Raw genomic sequence first — 26,567 nt, 5'->3', positions numbered from 1 at the left:
CTGGCAATTTGTATTAATTGATATCAATTTTTCCCTGCTGTTTCCCACAGCACCTGGCAACTTTTGTTGTGGATCGGAAGGATGCCATGCTAACAATTGATGATGGTATAAGGAAACTAAAACTGCTTGATGCGAAAGGCAAGGTTTGGACCCAGGACATGTTACTGCAGGTGGATGAGAAAGCTGTCAGTTTGATCGATCTGGAGAGCAAAGTAAGTTGACTGCACGCTGCTTTGTCAGCTGACTGTAAGATGCACCTGAATGGCATATGCCCATTTGATTGAAGTTAGCCTGATGCTAACTTAGCACAGCACATGGTTACTGATAAGTTTTATTATGTTGGTGTTCTGATTGGTCTTCCCTCACAAATGGGTGGTAAAGCCAGCCCAGTAAAGGCCATAAATTACACCTGACTTAGTTAACAATGCATTTCATTCAGTACAGAGCTTTCAATCTGCTAAAGGATACATAGTTGATTGCAAAAGTGTAGACTTTCTTACATAAAGCTTCAAGTTGCAAAATGTATTTAAGCAATGTTAAAGCTTGCATGTTAGCTAACGTTTGTGTATGCAGTCTCAAATGATTCTGGTAAATTTATTTTAAATCAATGCAAATTTACTGCCTATCAATATAATTTAGCTACTTTTTTGAGCACCTGCTAGAGCAGAAGTTTTATTTACATGAACTGCAGCACATATCGGGTGACAGGGCTTTTGAATGGGGACATGCATGTGTGAGAAGTTGCTAAAATTATTTAAATAAAATTTATCATTACTTGAAGGGGAGATCCAATCAAAGAAGGTTAAGACATGTTTTGACAGTGAGTGAAATGCCAAATAGTGGGCATGTAATTTTTTTGATTGGCTGAAAAATTTTTAAATTGTTTTAGATGATTTAAAATTTCAGTGTGTCATAATCGACTTGGGGTATTTGTAAATGTTAGTTTTGTAAGTTCAGTCTAATTAGCGTCTTGTTCTACCATGGTTCAGAAATGAAAGATTCAGAATCTGTCAAGTGAGCTGCATTACTTATGTAAATAGTAGGGATTTTTATCCCTTCTTCTGATAGATGTTGTCATTCTGTGATGTATCCAGGGCATTGGAGTTCAGCTACCTAACTCTGTCTGTAGTGTATACAATATGTTTGTGCTGAAATTAGGATGAAAGCCACGAGTTTGACCACAACTTCCAGATAATCACCAGGGCAAATATGAAGTATGTTTAAGGTTCAGTTTAGCTCAATTTATGCAAAATATTCTCATTTTTATACAAATTAAGAACCCTCAACATTGCATCCTAGCTGACAAAAGAAAATTCATGGGGTTTCTTTCTAGTTTCAGTCACCTAAATGTCACCATCCAAGGCTTAGATTTTCTTCCTTCGATATCTGCACTGTGGTTAGAGATAATAGGAACTGCAGATGCTGGAGAATCCAAGGATAACAGGGTGTGGAGTTGGATGAACACAGCAGGCCAAACAACATCTTAGGAGCAGGAAAGCTGACCATCCGGGCCTAGACCCTTCATCAGATGAAGGGTGTAGGCCTGAAACATCAGCTTTCCTGAGCCTAAGATGCTGCTTTGTCTGCTGTGTTCATCCAGCTTCACACCTTGTTGTCTAGCACTCAGCGGTTGCTGTGTACACCACGTGCATGATTGCATCAATTTTCAAAGGATTCTTTTGATAGCACCTTCAAACCTACAACCCCTAACACTAGGGCAGAAGACACATGGGAGCAGTGCCTACAAGCCCCCCTCCAAGTTTTACACCATGTTTATTTGGAGCTATCTGTCGCACATTTACTTCTCATTCGGTGAGTATCCTGAAACTTCCTTTGAGAATGGTGCTTTAAATTTGTTAAATTATCTTGTTGCTCATTCTTTTAGCATTACAACTGTAATGAATGTGTACATATTTCAATCTGTCAATCCCAAGAACCTTTTTTGAATCTCTACCCACTGCGTTTAATTATTAAGTGGAAAATGAAATAAAAATAAAACCCTTCATTTCGTGGCTTCACGGAAATGATTGATTGCTAAATATCTAAACTGTATTTTGCAGCTTACACGGGCTATTTATGTGAAGACATGCTCAGTCTCATCCAGAAGAGTCTCATTACTTTGATAACATGGTTGGGGGTGGGGGGGGGGGGGGGGGGGGGGGGAGAAGAGCCTCCATTTGCTACGGTTTCAAATTGATTAGCAAGATTTGATAAACCAGTGCATGTCTCAAGAATCAAGCTATTCACTTGAAATTTGAAATGTCATTGGCATCTTGTAGATTTTTCCTTTTATTCAAGTAATGGGTTTGGTTAGCATCGTTCTTGGTGAAAATGTGAGGATCAGAGGGGCACGGGGATAAATTCTTTGTCCCTTTGACGCATAGAGCTGTAGCCCAAAGCTCCTGATTATGAGCTTATGCTTGGCTGCCTCATGTCACCTGAGGTCATCAGGGCTATAGAGGTTAATCTGAACATTCTGATTGTTACTCAAGTGGCCACACAATCATGTTGCAAGCATGAACTGTATAATCTTAATCAGTGAGAACACATTATATATTTTTGGCATTTCAGGGAAACAGTAAACTTTGTAAATTTGTAGTGTTTGCCCAAACTACTGTTGATGTTTATCTGTTTACCAATATTTTATAATTGGTTTATAACTTGAACGACTGTTTGTTTTTATTTGTCTTTGGGTTGGTGAGTATCAATGGCAAGGCTAACATTTATTGCTCATTCTTAATTTCCTTTGAGATTGTGTTGATGAGCTGCTATCCAAACCACTGAAGTCTATGTTGTGAACGTGCTTAAAAGTGCATTTCGAAAATTTAGTTTCAGGATTTTGAACCAGTGACAGTGAAAAAGCTTCAGTAGAGTTCCAAGTGATCGTGATGTGTGGCTTGAAAGGGATTTTGTAGGTGCTGATGTTCCCATATGCCTACTGCCCTTGGGATAGAGGTTTTGGGTTTTACTGCTGCTATCAAAGGAGCTATACCCTGCAGGTTGGTAGTGTTGGAAGTGAACGTTTAAGTGGTTGATAGTAACTTGCAGGCTACTGATGTTAGAAGGAATAGGAATCGCATGTATTTAGTAAACCAGGATGCAATGCTGAGGATTGCTTGTTTGACCCTCAACTTTTCCTACATATGCCTATGTTTTGAGGAAGGTAAGGTGCAGAAGTGGCACTTGATAGCTTTAACAATGTTTAGTAATGCTGAGCCAAATGTCTGGTCAACTTAGGTTGCTAAGACACAGTAAGTAGTCCAAACCTTTACTGCTGAAATTGAAAGCACCAGACTAATGACTGGCTAAGCCAATATAAATTATTTAGACGAAGTTTACACCATTTTCTGATCTCACTGTAGTATATCAAAAGTAACACTATGAGATGAAATGCCCTTGGAAAGTGGGGAAATACTCCTCTTCAAAAAAACATGAACTAAGCTATAATGGTGCAGCTAAGAGAACCTGTGGTTATTGGTAACTGAAACTGACTGCAATATACATATTAGTTTAAAGTTGTACTGGCCAGAAATCTATTCTCAGTTGCATGTGAACCAATTCCCTGTTGAGCTGAACAGTTCTGTACACTGATTCAATGTGTGTAGAGATACCACCAATTTCTAAACATACTATTGGAAATCTTCTGTTATAATACATTGAAATAAAGGATTTTATTAAAAGGTCCCTATTAATAAAGATTTTATTAAAACTCTAAAAAACATAAATTGGAAAAAGCAAAGCCTGTTACAGTGAAGCTACTATGTTGACACAGGGCAATAAGCTTAGTGTTGGGGCTGGGGTGGGGGGCATTGCTGATTATGGTGAAAATAAATGACAAGGTGTGGAATTTTGTGACAAAATCAAGCTACATTGGAGTTTCAAAAGAACAGATTGAGATTTTCTTTTTGGTATTAAACAGAGATGACAAATGTCTATTTCTGAATATTTTTAATGATGACACTGGACAAAAGGTGAATATATGTGTGAGGACATGGTAACGTGGTAGGTATAAGCCAGAAGATGAATCTGGGATTGCTAGTGCCAATCTGAAGTCGTCATATTGCGATGTGCACTACAGGACAGCTATAATCTTGCCTTGTACAAGAATTGAGTATGGTTGTCAGGACCCACTGAGTTTGTGCAGGCCACAGGTTAGTGCTACTTGAGAATGCCCCTTTTCAGTGACTCCATGAAAGCAAGAATGTTTGACTTCAAAGGGGTCATGACAAAGGTAACTGAATCGATTTGAGATTTGTGTATGAAATTAATCCATAAAAACATTGGGCTAGTTGGCAGTTGGAAAATGTATGATTTGGATTTGTTTATGCATGTTGAGAAAGGCAAAGGCGTGATATATTTCACAGCAATGAGATGCAGACTTGGGGGAAAAATGAATATTTGGATTCACCTCCAAAATAGTTAAAATGAGTTTGTTTCAAGTAACAGAAATAATGGGAACTGCAGATGCTGGAGAATCCAAGATAACAAAGTGTGAAGCTGGATGAACACAGCAGGTCAAGCAGCATCTCAGGAGCACAAAAGCTGACGTTTCGGGCCTAGACCCTCCAGAGAGGGGGATGGGGAGAGGCTTCTGGAATAAATAGGGAGAGAGGGGGAGGTGGACCGAAGATGGATAGAGGAGAAGATAGGTGGGGAGGTAGGGAGGGGATAGGTCAGTTTAGGGAAGACTGACAGGTCAAGGAGGTGGGATGAGGTTAGTAGGTAGGAAATGGAGGTGTGGCTTGAGGTGGGAGGAAGGGATGGGTGAGAGGAAGAACAGGTTAGGGAGGCAGGGACAATCTGGGCTGGTTTTGGGATGCTGTCGGTGGGGAGGGGATGAGCTGGGCTGGTTTTGGGATGCAATGGGGGAAGGGGACGAACTGGGCTGGTTTTGGGATGCGGTGGAGGAAGGGGAGATTTTGAAGCTGGTGAAGTCCACATTGATACCATTGGGCTTCAGGATTCCCAAGCAGAATGTGAGTTGCTGTTCCTGCAACCTTCGGGTGGCATCGCAATAAACAACTGCACCTCCCAGTCGTGGTTTGCAATAAACAACTGCACCTCCCAGTTGTGAACCATTTTAACTCTCCCTCCCATTCCTCAGACAACGTGTACAAGAATTGAGTATGGTTGTCAGCACCCACTGAGTTTGTGCAGGCCACAGGTTAGTACTACTTGAGAATGCCCCTTTCCAGTGACTCCAGTGACAAAGGCTGTTACAGTGAAGCTTCTATGTTCATGGGCCTCCTGCAGTGCCACAATGATGCCACCCGAAGGTTGCAGGAACAGCAACTCATATTCGGCTTGGGAACCCTGCAGCCCAATGGTATCAATGTGGACTTCACCAGCTTCAAAATCTCCCCTTTTCCCCCACTGCATCCCAAAACCAGCCCAGCCTGTCCCTGCCTACCTAACCTGTTCTTCCTCTCACCTATCCCTTCCTCCCACCTCAAGCTGCACCTGCATTTCCTACCTACTAACCTCATCCCACCTCCTTGACCTGTCCATCTTCCCTGGACTGACCTATCCCCTCACTACCTCCCCACCTATACTCTCCTCACCACCTATCTTCTTTTCTCTCCATCTTCGGTCCGCCTCCGCCCTCCTCCCTATTTATTTCAGAACCCTTTCCCCATCCCCCACTCTGAAGGGCCTAGGCCCGAAACATCAGCTTTTGTGCTCCTGAGATGCTGCTTGGCCTGCTGTGTTCATCCAGCTTCACTTTGTTATCTTGTTTGAAGTAACATTTCACAGTTCAGAAGGGCAGCAACGGTGAAATAGGTCTGCAAATGAATGTCTTCTTCTTGCCTCTGGTTGTGTCTCGTGATATGAAAGAATTGAATGTGAAAAATTGACTAAAGGAGAAGAGGTGGGGGGCAGGGTGGAAACTTGAATAGCCAAGATTATAGGAATATTTTTGTGCTTTCATTGTAGAACGAGTTGGAGTACTTCCCCCTTAACACAATCCAGCATTGTCAGTCTGTGATGAATGCTTGCAACTATGACTCTGTTCTGGCACTCATTTGTAAGGAATCTGGCCAAGGCAAACCAGACATTCACCTTTTCCAATGTGATGAAGTTAAGGTTGGTAATTATTTTTACTTTCTGTAACAGCAACCTGATTCTATATTTGTGTCCTATGAGCACATGGGGACACGTTCAGTACATTTTTCTACCTTTATGTCAAAGGATGGTGTTCAAGTAATAAGGAAATATTTGAAACATTTGGAAATTCTTAATACTGTTTTCCGTCCCATTTTATTAATGCACAATGGATAGTTCTTGTGCTGGCCTCCACACTTCACCCCATCTTAATAAATTCAGTGTTTATTGTACTTCATTTCAGTCCTCAACAAATGTTCTGAATTGGCGAGAGAGGGAAGAGGTGAAAATGACCTAGGCTCATGTTTGACTGATACTTGGCAACTTTTTGTTTAGGCAGATTGCCCAAAATGTGAACAAAAATGCTGTACTGAAGTAAACTGACAGGCAAGTGAATTGCTACCAGGTTACTCTCTGCTTAATTCGATAACATAAATTATTGTTGCTGAAGGAGTTGTTGTCGTCTTTTCTGCTTAACCTTAGTTTAATTAGTGAAGAAAATCCCCTGTAATAGAAATGATACTTGGATAATAGAACATGTATTTTTTAAAGTAGCAATTTCCTGAAAAAAAAGCCTGACTTTTATAAAGCTGTTTAAAATACTGGAATATTTTATGAAATGTTTTATCCAAAAGGTCATTGAACCTTCATGTATTTCTGTAAATACCTGCATATGACATCAATTATTTGAGTGCTGTGTTTGATTTAAGCTGCTTTCTATGAAATCATCTAGTTATTTGTCTCTCTGAAATTATGATTATTTGGCAATGTGTTTTGGAACAGATTTCCCTTCAAGACACAGCTTGTATCATTCTGAATAACACGTAATATTTATGTCAAGTAGTGTGTCGACTTTGTGATATTCAGTGCACCCTTTGGTGTTACCAGAACTCTGAAGAGATGCTTTTGTTTTAGCGACAAAAGTTTTTTGAGATAACAGCTGGGAAAAGGGGTTGTGCATCTATCTTGATATTTCAGGCATGATGCCTTGAGTCTGAAAGGGTGAAGCATTACAACAAAAATACAAAAGGTTGACCATTAGGCAAGTTGACTTTCATTTTTCAAAAAACTACTAATTCAAGGTGGCAAAGAGTTGCTCGGGCTCCTGGCTATTCTGTTTGCACAGATGTGTTCCATGTTCGTTGTTAAAGTTTTTTTATATTTGGAAACTTTTTGTAAAGTGGCATTATTGGTATGACTCTTAAAAAAATTTTGTTTTTTCAGGCTGATCTGATCCATGCAGATATTGAAAGTGCAATCAGTGACAGTAAAAGTAGCAAGCAGAAGAGGAGGCCTGATACTTTGAGGTACAAAGATACATCAGTAGTAATTACTAAATAGCATCCTGTTATCTATTTGGACTTCTGTTTTACAGGATTTTTAAAAAAAATAAATGTCCTGCTAGCCCATAATGTGCAGCTGAGGTTTGATCGGATGTTTATGATCATGCAAGCTTAATGAGTAGATCTCAATAGAGTTCAGAATTCCAGGTGAGTACTTCATACATATTTTGGCTGCCAAACTACACCTATATAATCAATGTAGTTTGGAATGATGAGCGGTGGTGCAATGACCTGGAATCTTTTAACGTTAGTTCCTGATTGTCCAAAAGGTTTGTGATTTCTTGCATCTAGAATTTCAACTCCACACTTGATGTTTTTCAAAAAAAAGGAACAAAAAAAACTGTTTCCTTTGTCAGTAATATTTGCATCTCTTGATGCCACGTAATCTGTTTCAATAATTGTTGATGTTATTGTCCCTGTGTATAATGGTGAATGGCAACATCTCATCTATAACATAGAGGCAGTTCAATATCATTGTGTTTCTAAAGATTATCAGTTTTTCTTTTTAATTACTTACAGAAAGATTACAAATGCAGATAATTCCTCTATCCCTCCACCTCCAAGTGCCCCAGCTCCCGCACCTCCAGGAACTGTTACTCAGGTGGATGTTAGGAGTCGTGTAGCTGCTTGGTCAGCTTGGGCCTTACCTGAACAAGGTAATTGGGTTTTGACAAATACAAGTTGATGTTTTCTGAGAACATTTTTATATTGATAAATTCAGAGGCGCAAGTTGCATATTTGGCATGTTGAAAGATGAATTGCAAAGGCAAATCGCAAAAATGCGAGGTGTAGACGCAGTCAGAACATGGGAAACGTGTGAATGATGTTGGTTTGGTTTAAAGTATTACTAAACCAGCAATTTTCTACCCTGCTGTTGGACCTTGTTTTAATTTAGGAGTTCTGTGACCTGGCAGAACTTACCTATTATTGTGAGAGCATTATGAGTGTGCGTCAGCTCATGCACTGGGATGCTGTTGCGCTTTTATGTATCTGGGCAGCATTTCAGCTTCTACTGTTAACTGACGTGAAATTTCAAAGCTGCATGAATCATAAATGCCTCTTTAAGACGTCAGCAGGATTTGGAAGGGAAGAAGAGTTACCGTTGATCAGAAACTTAACTGGACCAGGCAAATTCAAATGGTTATGGAAATAGTAAAGGGTTATGTATTTGTTGGCAAGTACCACACCTCCTCACTTTGCAAAGCCATCCAAGCATCTGCAAAGTACAAATCTGGAACTCAATGGAATAACCGTCACTTGCCTGGATGGGTTCAGCTCTAACAACACTAAGCTCAGCATCATTCAGGACGAAGTAGCTCAGGGCAAGATACTTTCTTGTACCCTGAGCTCTGGTATGTGTGATGGAGAATGTTTTATACTATATCATAAACTGAATGCTGCACTGTAGGAACCACTGTCTTTTGGATGAAACATTAAACCAGAGCTCACTGTTTTCTCGGAATGTAAGATTCCCTTGGCTTTTTTGAGGAGAGCAGTGGAATATCCCCAATGTCATGACCAATATTTTTCATCAATTAATATCATAACAGATTATCTAGATGTTTTCATGTTGCTGTTTGCGGGAGCTTGTAACAAACTGGCTGCATTATTTTCTGCAGTGCAACAGTGACTACTTTTGGAATATTTCACTGCTCATGAAGCATTTAAAGTATCTTGATGGTGAAAGATGATGTATTACTTGAGGCCTTTCATTGCTGTTTTTAATTGTCAGACTCCCAAGGTCAACATGTTTCAGTTGTCATCAGTGAAGTTTCTTAATTTTATGATTTAATAAAGGATAAGTACTAATATCTTAGTGCACCAGCATTGAATTCATTGTAACGTCTGCATTTGTTAGACGTAATTACATTATTGTATGGTCATAACTCATTAATTACATACTGAGCTGCAAAGGGACTTTTATCTTACAAAGTTGTCAGAAAAATATACATAAACATTATTTTAATTAAAATGTTTTTCATAACAGATGAAAAACAGAAGGTTATTCATGAACCTGAAGAAACTCCAGATATGGCAGCAGCCAGGATTGACAGAGATGTGGTAAGAGTGTGTACTATAAGTTTTTTTTGTTCCCCAATAATCTTTTCGTTTGTGCAAAGTTTGCAAAGCAATGAATAACTTGAGTGTGCTTTTCAAAATTCCTTTAGGAAAGAACAGGATTAATGAACAGTCTCCAGTGTTTCTTTTTTCATTTGAAAAACAAAAAACTCCTGAATTGGCTGCTACTTAAATCACGAGAACTTCATTGCTTATATTATTTCATATTGTTTATCTGCACTGAAATACAAACTGAAACAAAATAACTACAAAATGTTCACCTTTTTCGGATTTAGTTGTTATTGTCGGCAACTCACCTTGAATCTTAAAATGTAGCCGGCAGTGTACAAATGCACAACCAACAGTGGTATCACCAACAGTCATCTTAATCTGTGTTGCTCAAAGCAGCGTAACACTGTTGCGTAAGTTTCTTCCTTTATTAATCAATAAAATCTGACAAATCAGTAATTTTTACGACTTGCTGTTTCTGTTAGAGAATTGTGAAGACAAATCTACATTATTTTTCTACATGTCCAGTAATTCGGTGCGCTGTTATGTCGACAAACTTGTTTTAAACTGGTTCAATCTAAATCTTGTACTAAGCAGCTATTGAATGTTTAGTGACCAACAAACGTAATTTCTGTTCTATAAAGATTATTGGTAATTATCCTCTTGCACAGCTTTAACTGATGCATCAATAAACTAAAATAGCATTCCAGGCATCTGTTTTATTGGGTTTTGTTTTCATTGCAGAATTTGAGTTTTTAGTTTTATTTATATCATTTGGAATTCTTACCAACTCTTGAAATAACGTTTGAATAATTGTTTGAATTTCAAAAGACTGCACAATGGCCCATTCTGAAATTTGCATTGCTTTTTGTACTTGGTCATTCAATGGAAAAAAAATTTATGAGCATTCCAGGGGTCAAATTACAAATGTGTTTTCCTTGTCCAACGATTATCTTTGCTTAGTGCAAAGGAAACTCCATTAATATATTTTTAAAAAAAGTTTTCCCTCTCCAAGCATTGTTACTATCATCAAAGTTCATTTGAAGCACTCAGGTTAACAATAGAGTATCTCAATAGCTTTTGAAGTATTAGACTTTAGTTCCTTTTCTAAATCTAAACCGACTTTCTCATTATCTTGTGTCCCTTCTTGCAAACCTCCAACTCTGATTCCCAGTGAAGATCTTATGGCAGCTTGCCAATCATATCAGGAACGTGACAGATTCTTAGTGATAACTGGTCTTGGGACATGTAGGCCATTTTCACCCTGTATCATGTTTCTATAGATTTATTAAAGTGAAGTTGATTAATTGCTGGTTATGTGCTTTTGGCCAACAGATCACTTGCATTTTATGTGTACTCCAATTTGTTTAAATGTCAAAGGGATGTGGATAACCATTGGCAAAAGCAGGAAATTACTTAGCCATAGAGCCACAGAAACAGACCCTGTGCTCCGACCCGATATCCCAACCTGACCTAGTCCCATTTGTCAGCATTTAGCCCATTTCCCCCTCAACCCCCCTTATTCATATACCATCTGAATGCCTTCTAAATGTTGTAATTGTGCCCACCTCCTTCACTTCCTCTGGCACTTCGTTTCATATATGCACCCACTTGCTCTGTGGAAAAAGTTACCCCTCAGATCTTTTTAAAATTTTTCTCTACTGACCTTAAACCCTCCAGTTTTGGATTCCCTCACCCTAGGGGAAGAGACTCTCTGGCCATTCACCCTATTGAATTGCTGTGTATCAATGGTTTTTAGTGAGGAATGTCCATCAAGCATTGTCTTGTGGGAATGACAGGAGCCACAATAAGTTTTTTTGTTTCATTGCACTGTCCATGTCATGTTCAAGCTCATAACAATGCATGCTGGCACTGGTTGCACAGGTAATTTGTGTTATGAACAAATGTTACTTTGTAGCAGAAATTTCTCTCTGAAAATCATCTCCAGTGAAGACATGGTGAATGTCACAAGATTGAGGCGCCCTGAGATGGCCGAGCACTGTGCCCCCTCAGAACTTATCACGTGCACAGAGACCCGTTGTGTTCACCTATCTTCTGACACAACATCTATCTTCTGTTCATCTGTCACAACACCTCCGGCAAGGGGAGAGGTTGAGCAGGTGGGACTATCATGGCAGCCTCAGCTGGTGCAGGGATTGAACCCAGCCTGTTGCTGTTACTTTGCATTGCAAACCACATGTTGAGACAATTAAGTTAACCAACGCCTCACGCCCCCCCACCTCCCAAAAAAAAGTAGTAATGCTTCACAAATCTGTGTGGTACACCATTGGACACTGGCCCCTCATCTCTCAAATAGTCTTCTACAATTTATTCGCTCCCCTGCCGCTAAACCAATTTTGGATCCAATTTGCTGGCTTACCCTGGGTCCCATGTGTTTTTACCTTCTTTGAGTCCATCATGTGAGATCTTGTCGAAGACTTTGCTGAACTACATCAACTGCACAACTGTCATATATACCCCTGGTCACCACCTCAAAGTTGAATCAAATTGTTAGGCATGACCAATGCTTGTAACTGATAGTCATCAGGGAAAGTATGCATTACTTTTGGATTGACTTGTGAAAATTTCAAACAAAGCTTGATAAAGTTAGTAATTTATTCATCTGTGGTAGTAATGCAAAACATCATACGAGCTAAATAATAAAGGCACTTTCTAAGTTTAAATATTGGCATGTTGATTTTCCTACAGTTGGGTGTTTAATTTTTTATTTTGTAATTGTAACTAGCAAATTCTGAACCATGTTTTGGATGACGTAGAAGCGTTTGTCATCAAACTTCAGAAAGCTGCCGAAGCCTTCTCTCAGCTTTCTCAACGGAAGAAATCGAAGAAAAGCAAAAAGAAGGGACCAGGGGGTAAGTCATCTTTAGGCTTAGCAAAACCTTTGTGCTGTATTTCAGTAAATTTGGTAACATGTAAACAGCTATTTATTTAGAAATTATGTGAGCAAATTTTCCCAAAATCAAAAGCTGTCAGAACAAGTTGCTTATAGAATTCTTTGCTGCAGAAACACAGTTCACATTGATTAACTTGAGAATAATTCTCCTTCGCTTATGTTCATGGCTATTTTAAATTTATTAGCGAGCATTTGTGATGAAATCTGTTGAAAAATTGAATGTTCTAGATTTAATATCTACGAATTTTGTGCTTGTAAGGGATATATGAAGTGAATTTTAAATGGAAATTGTTTCTGATTTTAATGCTATAATCATACAAACACAGACTTTGTTTAGTCATGTGAAATTGATTTGTATAATGTGCTTTTGTCTCTTCCTTGAGTCCCATGTTAAAATACCAGCTTAAGAGGTATTAATGTCAGGATGTTTTCTCTCCTCTTGTCCCCACCAAACTCCTTCATTAGAGGGTGTTCTGACGTTACGAGCAAAGCCGCCTCCACAGGATGAGTTCATTGACTGTTTTCAGAAATTCAAGCATGCATTTAACCTCCTGGTGAGTCATTATTTTTAAAGCCTGTAAGCTTGATTTAAGATTGCTTGGAAATGTAAAACTGTGGCTTATTTTGTTTAGTGTTCTCTATTAGGTTCCTATGTTTTCATGGTTCTTTTTGCCTGCCTAGTATCATGTATACCCCTGATCATGAGGTGAGATCTTCATAATTAGGATTATGACCAGGTTCATACAGTTAGAAAATGTCATCATTGCAGTAGTAAGGAACAGTCTTGTACGTATCTTTACAGTAATAAAGATGTTGAGCTTGAAAATCGGGCGGCTGTATGAAATATGACATTGTTTGTAGTTTGAGACCTTTTTAAAAGGGTTGGTTGTGACATATGTGGATTTATTCATTAATGCTGCACATTTTCTTTTTATTTTGTTGTAGGCCAAACTGAGAACACACATTCAGAACCCTAGTGCAGTTGACCTGGTGCACTTCTTGTTTACGCCTCTGAATATGGTAGGTTTACAAAATGTTGGTATTCATATAAAATGGATATTTAAATGAGAAATTAGTTGAAGACATTCCCTTGGGTCATTGTCAAGTTGACAGTTTTGAATAGCCATTTGTCAAATTACTCAAGTCTGCAAGTGTGGTTGAACATCATGCACCACTTATGGTGTCTTTGAAGGAGTAGGATCCAACAAGCCACTTCTTTGCCTGGGATACAGGCATTCTCTTGGAGAATTATAGAATTTTAAAAAAAGTGCAGCACAGAAAGAGGCTATTTAACCAATGAACTGTGTGCTGGCTCTTTCAAATAGCCAATATAGTTGGTCCCACCCCCAGCTCTCTTTCCAAAACCCTCAATATTTTCTCCAGGTATATATTCAATTCCATTTGAAGGCTATTTGTGAATTAATATCCAACACACCATCAGTTAATGTATGCCAAGTCCTCCTTTCTCATTGCATAAAAAGCTTTTCCTCATTATAATTACTTATTTTGTTAATCACCGTTTTAGTTTTGCTGTAGTTATCAAACATTCAGCTGTTAGAAGGTATTCCTCTTTACTTAAACTGTTCAAGGTTCATAAACATCACTTTATACTTTATCTTGGCTTCCTGTTCTCTGAAGACAGTAGGACCAGCTTAGATTAGTTATAACTTGTTAGAAATGTGTCAATAAAACTGACTGCTTCACCTCCATACAGTGTGCTCAGCAGACTCCTCATGTGAGACCCAAGCAAAACAGTCCATTCCGTTGATACGTTATGTTGGCGTTTGTGGGAGCCCTACAATGTTCCAGCAAGTTAATGTCAGTCCTTAACAGTTAAGGAATCATATTTTCAGTGTCTAGCTCATTAATGCATGAACTGCAATATTTTGATGGCTGCAGTTTTTTAATGTATTCATTTGTAGCATGTGGGTGTCCTATCCCTAATTATCGTTGAAAAGCTGGTGGTGAGCTTCTGCTTTAAATTAATGCCCTTGATATGGTGAAGGTACTCCATTGAGATATTCAAGAATTTTGACCTAGCAATAATGAAAGAGTGGTGATATATTTTCAAGTCAAGCCACAGTGTAACTTAGTAGGAGTTTTGCATTTGAAGTTCTCGTGTACTTTGACCTTTTGTGTTCAGAAGGTGTTGCCAGAAGCCTTGCAAGCTTTTGCAGTGTATCTTGTAGACTATAGATGTAAAACCTTTCCTTTATATACCACCAGGAGGCTGTAAATGTTTAAGGTAATGCGTAGGGTGCTGGCCAAACAGTTGTTTTTGGTTTGGTGTTGAACCTTTTGAGTGATGGAACTGCAAGTAGTTGAAAAGCTTTCGGTCACATTCTGACATGTATATTCTTTGTTATGAACATTCTTTGGCATGTCAGAAGAATATGGAACTTCTGACCTGCTTTTACAGCCCCAGGGGTGTTGATTTGGCAAGAATATATGTGGTAAGAGTAGGAATAGGCCATTCTGCCAGCCAAGTCTGCTTTGCCATTTGACAAGATTATGGCTGATCTGTCCCAGGGCTTGGTTCTTCCTTTTGTTTTTAACTTAATGTCAAAAGTGTATCTACCTCCTTTCTAACTCCTTCAAATGGCATAGCCCCCGTAACTTCAGGGATAGAAATTCTCCCGTTGGAAGTCTTTTTGTGACCTGGCTGTTATGTGGCATGAATGTTAGAAGCCAATTAGCAATCCAAACCTAATCCAGGTCTGCTACATGTATGCATGGTCATCTTCATTGGAGGAGCTGAAAATGGTACTAAATCATCAAACATGCCTCTTATGTTAGTCATGTCATTGAAGAAGTGAGCACATAGCACTATTCCCTTGAGGTATTTTTGCAGCAGTGTGCTGAGGCTGAAATGATTGATCTCCAACAGTTAGAACCATCTTTGTGTTAGTAGCTATGACTGAACCGAAGAAGTGTTTTTCTGGATTCCGTCAACTTCAGTTTAAATGGAATCTATCATGGAAATGGAGCCTTTCATGTGTACTTTAAGTTAAAATATGCCACTCACTTGCAATTCCTTTCTAATTCTTTTTTAAAAGCTAGTCAAAAGTTGTCATTTTCTTTTCCAGACTCCCATTTTAAGTGATATTGATTTCTGGTGAAAAGCCTGTCCCTGGCCTATCAAGTGAATGAGGCCACATTGTGGCAGGCATTCCTCGAAGGTGGTGAAGTGGGGCTTTTGCTTACTGTCTTGCTGTTAGCTAAAAGCCACTCTTGTTCAGTTCTTGCTACAGCCTGACTCTGTCTGTCATTTAACTGCCAGTACAGTTTTTTGGTTATAAAATACTTTTTTAGCACATTGATGTTACATTCTTGTTTTGAAACAGGATTAAACAAATGAAATAAATGGAATCAAGTCATTTATGGCATGAACACCAATGGGACCATGCAGAAAATACATGTTATATATTTATGACATTGCTCAAAACTTTTGTATTATAGGTCATACAAACCAGTGGTGGACCAGAAATGGGTAGATCTGTTCTTTCTCCTCTCTTGACAAAAGATGCTATAGATTTTCTGAGTGCATGCGTCACGCCTGAAGAAAGGGAAATTTGGTTTTCCTTGGGTGAAACATGGACTAAACCCAGGCAAGTCAATTAGAATGTTTATGTTCTTGTATCTGGTATAAAGATGTGCCATATGAAATGATGGACTTCAAATTGCTGATTATTTAATTTGGAGGGATGAGTAGCGAAAAGTTGAGTGAATTTGGAGGTGTTGGTGTGAAAGACAAAAGGAGATGCTTGGCAACTGGAGGCTTCTGTTCTTCCTCCTAGTTTGCGTGATGCACTATTTTGTGGTCTTTGAAATTGAATCAGAAGATGTTTTTATTAAAATTCCAGGAATTGCTGCGCTGTTCTGGTCTGTTAGCAATGCCCATGTCCCATGAAGAAATAATTTCTTAAAAATTTACATTTTCTTACTTGTATTAGGCTTTGTTGTGCTGGTGGTTTCTTCAAAATTTAAACCTGCTTCAAAAAGCTACTTTAAAATTTACAGCAAATGGCAAAAAATTAATTTTGCACCAGTGAAATCTTGCCTCCAGTTGTGTGCACGAGGTTGAATTATCTGTGTCCCACCAAAGACGTTGGAAACGAGCAAATTCATTATGAACGTTTATCTCTTTGCTCTGTGAATAACTTCTTGAAGGTAAACATGGCAATAGTCCAGGGAAGCAGTTTTTTTTTAAAATGTACAGTAAACTTTTTAGTAACTGGCACCTGTGGACCCAGGAGTGTACTAGTTGATCAAGTAGCCCACATAATCAAAATAAAAAAGCACTCAGTAATAGAAATGCAATACATGATTGTTATACTTTATTCACAGCATAAATTATTTCAATAATAAACTTGCCAGCAGACAGCCTTCTCTCTTGCAACCTCAACTGACTTCTCACTGTTCATGGAGACCGCGATAATACAGTAAACTCGTGGTTTTCGAGGAATATAATTTTTGCCGATTTATTGAGTGCCGTTGAAAACACAGTTTGCTGTATTTCACAAATAAGGTCTCAACCTCAAGCGCCATGCTGTCTGTACAATAACTCCTGTTTATTTGAGCCCACTCAAAATAGAAGAGACCAAACATGGACCTGTGCCCTTTTTAGTAGGCAAGTTATCTGATTTCTGAGAAAAGGCCACCAGAGCCAAAACATTAACTCTGATTTTTCTTCAGATACTGCCAGACCTACGAAGCTTTTCCAGCAGCTTCTGTTTTTTTTTCCTGATTTACAGTATTTGCAGTTCTTTTGGTTTTTATTTATCTGATTTTCTATTTTGTATCCCGTTCTACTTTGTTGTTTGCTTCTGTTGGGAAGTTCTTTTAATGTTCAATCTTGAAAGTTAAAATGTCTTTTAAAATCATACATGGCTTGTCTAATCCTTCATATCCTTGTTTGCATTAAAACTTGGAGATGTGGTCAATATGTGTTTATTTATATGGCATGTTAAACTGCTTATATGTCATGGTTGCATTCTCAAGTTATAAACTTTGGGGTGTAACTCAGTTTTGCAACATAAGATGCACATGGTCCCAATTTCAGTTTCTCCACATGCGAGGAATCATTGCTTTTGCTATTAACAGACTTTTATCGATTTCAGGTCTGAGTGGCCTAAAGATCAGTTTATTCCCCCGTATGTGCCTCACTTTAGAAGTGGATGGGAACCTCCTTTATTGTCATTTTTGGGCACACCTTGTGAACAGGAACTGAATAATTTAGCTGAATCAGTGGCAAATGCTGAACATCAGAGAAGGCAGGAAGAGCAGAGGAGGCTGAGTGAAGAGGTACGAGTCTACAGCAATTTATATTGGGCAGTCATTCAGCAAAATGTATCCTCAAACCATGCCTTTACTATTGGTGTTAATGACTTGTAGTTTATTTCTTGGTAATATGGAAAATACTTTGCTCTTGCAATGCCAAAGCTAAATGAAGATGAAATGAAAATACTCATTGATAAAAGCATAATGTTTGCATTATTACGGATGTGTTTTGTTTGTGCAGTTGTATATCCCTTTGTGAAGAGAACCTCAGTGACTGATCAGCATATCATTTGCAATATGCTGCTCTGCTTTGTGTAATTTCACTTGAAGTAATTGCTGGCAGCTGTATTTAACCAAGATGTGTTTTGTAGGAAAGAGAAGATGAATTGTGTGAAACACAGGAATGCAGTGTCCTCTTTCAGGGCTCCAAATATGGATGAGGTAGCTCATGCCCATCATAGTATCCCACTTTGCGTATCAACTTGTAACATCTCATGACTGGCAAATATGGTTTCTCTTTCCTATTATGTAATGTGAGGTGTTACTGCAAAGTTGTTCTACAAGTATATCACTTGTAAAAATGCCTAAGTTGAGGATTACTGTAGTGAAAGTTAAAAGCTAATTTTAAGTCTGTGCTGGAGGAGGTGATGCCTTGTGGTATTAAGTTTTATTGAGGCCCAGGTTCAGATCCTGCCACGGAAGATGGTGGAATTTGAATTCAGTAAACAGTCTGCAAGAGTCTGGCCATGAATCCGTTGCCAATTGTTGGAAAAACCCATCTGGTTCACTGTTGTCTTTTCAGAGGAAGGAAAAAGCAGTCTCTTCCTGGTTAGGCCTGTATGTGACTCCAGACCCATAGCAATGTGTTTGACTCTGAACTGCCTCTGGGGAAAGTAGGGATGGGCACGAAATGCTGCCCGAGCCAGTTACACCCTCATCCAGTGAATAAATTAAGAAGAAAGATTTTAAGAAGAATTGAAGATACCATTGATCAGGTGTATCTACATAGGATCTTCTGAATTCTGTGGTTGATTTGCTCATTGAGCTTGTTAATTAGTTTGCAGACGTTTCATTGTCCTGCTGGGTAACATAATCAGTGCAGCCTCCAATGAAGCGCTGTTGTTTTCCTGCCTGGTATTTAAACCTTGGGGCCCATTGGAATTGGTTACCTCATTTCTGATTTTTCTTTGTAGTGGTTTATATATAGGGCCTAAATCTATGTTTATTGATGGCCTTGTCTCTGTGCTTCCCTTGCTTGTCTCTGTTTGGCCTGTCCTAGGATCCTGGTGTTGTCCCAATTGAACTAGTGGTTATTCTTATCCATGTGAATGGAGATGAGTGAGTGCTGGTCATGTCATGTCTTTTTGTTGCTAGTTGGTATTCATGTAATCTTGTGGCCAGTTTTCTGTCTGTTCAGTGTCATGTTTGTCACAGTCTTTGCACAGGGTCTTGTACATCACATTGGTTCTGTCCATAGTGGGTAAGGCATCTTTGATTTGAGTTAGCAGTTGGTGTAGGGTTAACCAGTTCGTTTGGGACATCATCAGGATCTTAGGGCAAGCCAAACAGAGATATGCACGGGCCTTTCCAGACGTTACATACTGCTGAAGAATAACCAGAAATGAGGTAACAACTTCGTTTAAATACCAGGCGGGAAAACACAAGAGCGCTTCATTGGAAGCTGCACTGATGATGTTAAGGCTCAAAAGGCAACATTCTTCTGAATGATTAAGGTTATAGATTTGAATCCCATTCCAAAGAATTAAAGTGTAAGCTTATTTGCTGTCAGTGGCCAATGTTTAGTCCTTAATTTAAAAAAAAATCCAACTCTTTTGTCTGTTGAACGTTCTGTAACTTGGCTGCGTTGTATTCTATGTTGCAACAGTGACTACTCTTCAAAGATAGCTTTTGTTGTAAAGAACGCCTGAATGTGTTTAAGCTTCGCAAAACATGATGCAAGAAGAAAATCATTCTCTGATTTAAGATGTCAATTTCTGTACCAGTTGTTGTATACTGAAAGCCATTTGGGAATATATTGGTTATTTCTGTATGCTTCTAAACATTTGGAGCATCATGATGAATGCAGTTAGGTTTATTCTGAAGGCTAAATCTTGTAGTACAGTTAAAAGTACTGAATATACTTTGATATTACTAGAATTTGAATAATTGTTGAAGTAATCCGACAAATCCCTTTGCCTCAGACTGGAATGCTTTGAAATAACTGATCAGAGAGCTCAATAGGCAATCAATATTTTTGTATATTTGGAAAATGTGTATACTGTAAGTATATGCTTATGTGAGCCAGACACAACCCAATAATGAACCATAGCAAATAGTACTGTAGACTTGTGACAAGAGTTTTAAGAAATGCTGTGAATAAAATAAAAAAATTTTTTGCAAGCTTCCAAAATTTGTAGATAGTATCCTAGTCACTTGGGAGAAAATCCTACTGTTACCAGTAGGGGATGCTATTACTTTTTGGTCTGTCTTGTGCCAAAATAAATTTTTTTTTAGTTGATTTATTCCATTTTCCTATGTCCAATTACGAAACCAACGTGGAGTTACAAAATGTTGAGGATTGGTGAATAGAAAGAAGCTCACTTTTGAGGTTGGGGAAGTGGTAACTGTACATGTTATCAGCTACATTATTGAAGGCTGATTATTTCCTTTTTATGTTTGATAAATGATTGAGTTTTTGACTTGACTGACAATGTCTTCAATTATGTTAAACAAGACAAGGACCTCTTTCATTTGTCGGTTTTGCCATTTTACCCTGTTATAACAAATCACTGCTGCTTGATTTTTTTCCAAGATTGTCTGTTCCTAGAATTAAATGAAGTTGCCTCTCAGGTCCTTTGCAAATCGATCCCCTCTCACCTTAAGCCTTACCCCTCTAGTTTTCAATTCCCCATCCCTGGGGAAAAAAGACTAGATGCATTTATTCTATCTGTGCCCCTCATGATTTTATACACCTCAATAAGGCCGCCCCACATTCTATGTTCCAGGGAATAAAGTCCTATCCTGGTCAACCTCTCCCTATAACTCAAGCCCACTACTCCTGGTGGTCAGCATGGACCAGTTTAGGCTGAAGGGCCTGTTTCCATGCTGTATTACTCTCACTATATATGACTCTAAATCTTAGCAATATCTGAAGCTGGTCTTTCATTGCTTTTTGTTTTGCAGCGAGCTGTTTCACAGGATTATCCTCCTGCTGATGGGTATGCATACAGAAACTCAAATTACCAGAAGCGATCCCTGCGGCAACAAGGAACAGCTGATTCTTCCTTTAAGAGAAGTAGTAGCCGTCATGTAGCTAGGTAACAGTTGATAAAATATATGTATTGTACTGTGGAGAGTTGTCTTGACTTTGTTTTTGAAGATCCTATATGCATGAGGATGTCCTGTCCTTTTCTGACTTTCTTATAAATCCTTTTAAACTGTTATGATTAAAACCTATGCTTGCTGTTTTACCTCTCAACGTACCACATTGTTGCACTTAAGGTGATGCTGACACCAATAACGTTGCTATGTTAACCCAAACTTTTCTCTTTTAAAAAGCACTAACTGCTTCAGTCATGTTACTGTATGATATATTAAGCCTACACTGCTAACATTTCAATACTGTTCTTTTATGGCAATACTGGATTTAGATGCTTCATCCTGCCTCTGTTTTTCTCTCAAACTGCTTGTTTAATATAGTCTGCATTCAACCTGTATGTTCACAATTTTATAAATGCTCCATGCCAGCATTTTGCTCAAGTTCGAAAAACAAACTTATTAACCACGAGGCTGTTACATGCTTCTTTTAGATTTCAATTCTGCTGTCTCTTCTGAGTGATTTATTTACACTGAATTGCCATTGTAACTATTCTGCTTGGGCACAAACCTACTTTTGCTTGGTACTGCTGCTGAAATTAGTGTGAAAGCAGCCAAACATCAGTGAGGAGGGACTCACATTCGGCTTTGTTTGTATCTGTGTGCTATTTTAACTTCTGATTTACATGACACATTACAAGATATTTGAGTTTGGGGGCTCAGTTTAGACCTGTTGGTGGGATAACTGGTTTGCGAAACAGATTGACACTGACCCACGTGTTCAATTTCTGCACTGATTGAGACTACCATGAAGGATTCTTTTCAACCGTTCTCTTTGCCTGAGGTGTGGTGACCCTCTGGTTAAACCACCACTAATTGTCCCTGTCCAGTGAGAGAGCGGCTGTTTACTTGGGTTCAGTATGAAATAACCTTTTGTTGATATGTAACTTGTTTTGTAATATAAATCCATCTCAACTCACTGCTATGTTAATGTAAATGAAGTTCAGTTTATGTAAATTGATGTATTTGTTAATATAATTTGAGCTTATATGACTTTGGCTCCTGTTTAGCATGTGCTGTCGAATTTCAGACTGAGCGATGGGACGTGTAAGTTAACAAAGAACAGAGGAGCTACAGCAGCCCGTTATATTGGAGAAAGGCAGACATTATAGAAAGTGATTAATTTTTGTTGCCTGTATGTAAAGCCTTGATACACTACAAAAAGTGATGCTAAAACATTTGACTCTCAGTCAAGTGGTCATACAAAATGTTGAGTATTTGCTTCTCCAGTACAAAATATTTACATGTTAGAACGTGAAACGGTACTAACGTTATCTGTTCAGAAAGATCCAGTTGATGGCCTAGCCTTATCTTGAAACCATAAGCAGAATGTCTGATTTCGTAATATTTCCAATTAATGTCCGGAATAATAAGTCCTGTAACAAGAAGTGACAGAAAATCCCACCAAGTTTTCTTAGATTTTGACACTGATTGTAGTACCAATGTGCAGAACTGTCCAACATGCAGAACTGACCAAGAATTGTGGGAACGTTTTTAACTGAGCTGCTGTATACTGCAGTTTTGAGAAGTGATAATGGTGTTTAGCATGTAATCCGAGAATTTGATTTATAGCAAGTGAATGGGCTGCTAAATTCATCAATTGTTGAGTTTTAAAAATCTGTGGTTATGGATGAAGTTGCACAATTCTTCAAAGTTTCTTTGCAAACCAGTTCCCGCATAAATGTTTACAGATATTCTTGGTTCTCAAGTTGCCTTGGAATATATGATACTATAAGTTACTCAAATAATTAAACTGCATGGGAATACTTAACGTGGTACAAGGAAGATTTCAAGCTCAGTGTATATGTCAGCCTAGAACACTTGGGGAAAAAGTGGACCCAACAAATTAAAAAAAAATGTTCAATGGACAGTTCTGCAAGTTGACTTGCAATAAGCAGGTGCATTGAAAGTGAAGTGGAACACATGTTTATTACACTGATTGTAATACCAAAATCTAAGAGAACTTGGTGGGATTTTCTGTCACTTCTTGTTACAGGACTTATTATCCCGGACATTAATTGGAAATATTACTAAATCAGACATTCTGCTTATGGTTTAAAGATGAGGCTAGGCCATCCAACTGATCTTTGTGAACAGATAACGTTTGTACTGTTTCACGTTCTAACATGTAAATATTTTGTACTGGAGAAGCAAATACTCATGATATTTTGTGTGACCACTTGACTGAGGAGTTGAAGGTTTTAGCATCAGTTTTTGTAGTGTACCCTTCCAAATTTTGAACCAATATCTTCTTTCAATTTAGAGACAATGGGAACTGCAGATGCTGGAGAATCCAAGACAACAAAATGTGAGGCTGGATGAACACAGCAGGCCAAGCAGCATCTCACGAGCACAAAAGCTGACATTTTGGGCCTAGACCCTTCATCAGCGAGGGGGATGGGGTCAGGGTTCTGGAATAAATAGGGGGAGGCGGACCAAAGAGGGAGAGGGGGAGGCGGACCAAAGATGGAGAGAAAAGAAGATAGGTGGAGAGAGCATAGGTGGGGAGGTAGGAAGGGGAGAGGTCAGTCCAGGGAAGATGGACAGGTCAAGGAGGTGGGATGAGGTTAGTAGGTAGATGGGGGTGCGGCTTAGGGTGGGAGGAAGGGATGGGTGAGAGGAAGAACAGGTTAGGGAGGCAGAGTCAGGTTGGACTGGTTTTAGGATGCAGCGGGTGGAGGGGAAGAGCTGGGCTGGTTGTGTGGTGCAGTGGGGGGAGGGAACGAACTGGGCTGGTTTAGGGATGCAGTTGGGGAAGGGGAGATTTTGAAACTGGTGAAGTCCACCTTGATACCATTGGGCTGCAGGGTTCCCAGGCGGAATATGAGTTGCTGTTCCTGCAACCTTCGGGTGGCATCATTGTGGCACTGCAGGAGGCCCATGATGGACATGTCATCTAAAGAATGGGAGGGGGAGTGGAAATGTTTTGCGACTGGGAGGTGCAGTAGTTTGTTGCGAACTGAGCGGAGGTGTTCTGCAAAGCGGTCTCCAAGCCTCCGCTTGGTTTCCCCAATGTAGAGGAAGCCACACCGGGTACAGTGGATGCAGTATACCACATTGGCAGATGTGCAGGTGAACCTCTGCTTAATATGGAATGTCATCTTGGGGCCTGGGATGGGGGTGAGGGGGGAGGTGTGGGGGCAAGTGTAGCATTTCCTGCGGTTGCAGGGGAAGGTGCCGGGGTGTGGTGGGGTTGGAGGGCAGTGTGGAGCGAACAAGGGAGTCACGGAGAGAGTGGTCTCTCCGGAAAGCAGACAGGGGTGGGGATGGAAAAATGTCTTGGGTGGTGGGGTTGGATTGTGGATTGTGGATGGCGGAAGTGTCGGACACTTCCGTGTTTTCCTGCACATCTGCCAACGTGGTATACTACATCCACTGTACCCGGTGTGGCTTCCTCCTCATTGGGGAAACCAAGCGGAGGCTTGGAGACCGCTTTGCAGAACACCTCCGCTCAGTTCGCAACAAACTACTGCACCTCCCAGTCGCAAACCATTTCCACTCCCCCTCCCATTCTTTAGATGACATGTCCATCATGGGCCTCCTGCAGTGCCACAATGATGCCACCCGAAGGTTGCAGGAACAGCAACTCTTATTCCGCCTGGGAACCCTGCAGCCCAATGGTATCAAGGTGGACTTCACCAGTTTCAAAATCTCCCCTTCCCCGACTGCACCACACAACCAGCCCAGCTCTTCCCCTCCACCCACTGCATCCCAAAACCAGTCCAACCTGTCTCTGCCTCCCTAACCTGTTCTTCCTCTCACCCATCCCTTCCTCCCACCCTAAGCCGCACCCCCATCTACCTACTAACCTCATCCCACCTCCTTGACCTGTCCGTCTTCCCTGGACTGACCTATCCCCTTCCTACCTCCCCACCTATGCTCTCTCCACCTATCTTCTTTTCTCTCCATCTTTGGTCCGCCTCCCCCTCTCCCCCTCTCTCCCTATTTATTCCAGAACCCTGACCCCATCCCCCTCTCTGATGAAGGGTCTAGGCCCGAAACGTCAGCTTTTGTGCTCCTGAGATGCTGCTTGGCCTGCTGTGTTCATCCAGCCTCACATTTTGTTGTCTTCTTTCAATTTAATTTTGTTTCCTGAATTTGTTGTTCCCTTACTGTGGCTGCTTAAGACCCCCCTGAGCATTTTAGTCTGAAGAGAAAGGCTCAAATTTCATCAGTTTTTCCTTGTAATTTGACATGGGGGACAGCTTTTGAGACTGTCCTGTGTTGCTTCCAGTGCTTGAACCATATGATGCAGTGCAGACAAGATCATTCAATCCATTGTGGCTGTGATGATTCTCTGGTAGAACTACTCCATTATTCCCATCTCCTTGCTTCTCATTGCCCTGTGAGAGATTTTACCTTCAACCGTTTATTCGTTTCACTTTTTGAAGACCACAATTGAATTTGGTTACAACAGCTTTTCTGGGCAGTGTATTTCATAATCACAGCAACTGTCATTTTTAAATCAAAAATGTCAACTCAACTCTGGTTCTTTTTCTAGTTGTTTTAAGTCTGCATCTCCTTGTTTACCATTCTATCTATTGCCAGAAATAAATCCTCTTTTATTCTATCTCTATGCTTCATGATTTTGAACTGTCTGTTAAATCTCTTAATTTTCTGATCTCAGAAGAACAGCCCCAGTTCGATACACTCCCTATATAGCTGAAACCACTGAAACTTCATTCTGGCAATTTTTTTTTTTTGCATCCTTCAAATATCAGGCTACGTTTAAAGTGCATAATTTGAACCAAAAACTGACAGCTAAATTTGTATGCTCTTCAGTCCTGAGCAAACCAACACCCGACCACTGGTTATGAAACTGACAGTTCCAAGAGTTGCTAGCTGCCAGTATTTAATCCTGCCTGGTAATAGGGAAAGGCTTTATAGCAATGTTTTCAGTTAGTCACTTGGACAGTTTTGGGAGTGTTTATAAAAGAAGTTTAAAAGTTGGCGAAAGATAAAGTTGAGAATTGAAGCAAACAGAGTTTGACTGTAACTGTGCCACTAAAGGCTGTTAAGCTACACAAGCATTATGTAATGAGAGCTCAGGGATGTGCTAAAGCAGTTGAGTAGCTCTATCTAGTAAGGGTGTGTGTCCTCCGAAGTCCTGTGCCAGTCTTCATAAATCAGGACAGCTGAATGTGGGGCTTCAAAAGCCCACAGCTCAGTGTTTGAGTACTGGAGTGCAATTTGCGTTCAGGGGAATTTAGACACACGCAGATTCTAAATTTGTACCTGTACAGTCTTTGCAGTGAAAAAAGCCAAACAACTCGATGGCATTTTGATATTTATCAGAGCTACTTTAGATCAGCTGTGATCTAATTAAATGGTGGAGCAGGCTCGAGGGGCGAGATGGCCTACTCCTCCTAGCTCTTGTGTTCTTTACGGTTGCACAAAACAAAAAACATTTTGAAATAGTGATGTTAACAGTTTGGGTTCAATCCCCACACCAGCTAATGTCACCATGAAAGTCCAACCAGGTTAAA

General features: G+C 39.7%; 1 protein-coding gene across 3 annotated transcripts in view; it reads left to right on the top strand.

The window, feature by feature from the left end:
- eps8a (epidermal growth factor receptor pathway substrate 8a) overlaps window positions 1-26,567 on the top strand; it is a 165,590-nt gene that overhangs the window by 114,095 nt on the left and 24,928 nt on the right. For all 3 annotated transcript variants that reach the window (XM_059654672.1, XM_059654671.1, XM_048554119.2), the window contains exons 7-17: window positions 51-212; window positions 5,935-6,084; window positions 7,327-7,409; window positions 7,965-8,101; window positions 9,433-9,506; window positions 12,259-12,385; window positions 12,892-12,980; window positions 13,372-13,446; window positions 15,886-16,034; window positions 17,547-17,730; window positions 20,890-21,023. In XM_059654672.1, coding sequence (XP_059510655.1) covers window positions 51-212; window positions 5,935-6,084; window positions 7,327-7,409; window positions 7,965-8,101; window positions 9,433-9,506; window positions 12,259-12,385; window positions 12,892-12,980; window positions 13,372-13,446; window positions 15,886-16,034; window positions 17,547-17,730; window positions 20,890-21,023 — 1,364 coding nt within the window. The remainder of the gene's footprint in view (window positions 1-50; window positions 213-5,934; window positions 6,085-7,326; window positions 7,410-7,964; window positions 8,102-9,432; window positions 9,507-12,258; window positions 12,386-12,891; window positions 12,981-13,371; window positions 13,447-15,885; window positions 16,035-17,546; window positions 17,731-20,889; window positions 21,024-26,567) is intronic.

This window comes from Stegostoma tigrinum, chromosome 25 (assembly GCF_030684315.1).
Source record: "Stegostoma tigrinum isolate sSteTig4 chromosome 25, sSteTig4.hap1, whole genome shotgun sequence".
Classification (NCBI taxonomy): Eukaryota; Metazoa; Chordata; class Chondrichthyes; order Orectolobiformes; family Stegostomatidae; genus Stegostoma; species Stegostoma tigrinum.
This window is presented reverse-complemented; position numbering and strand designations above follow the sequence as displayed.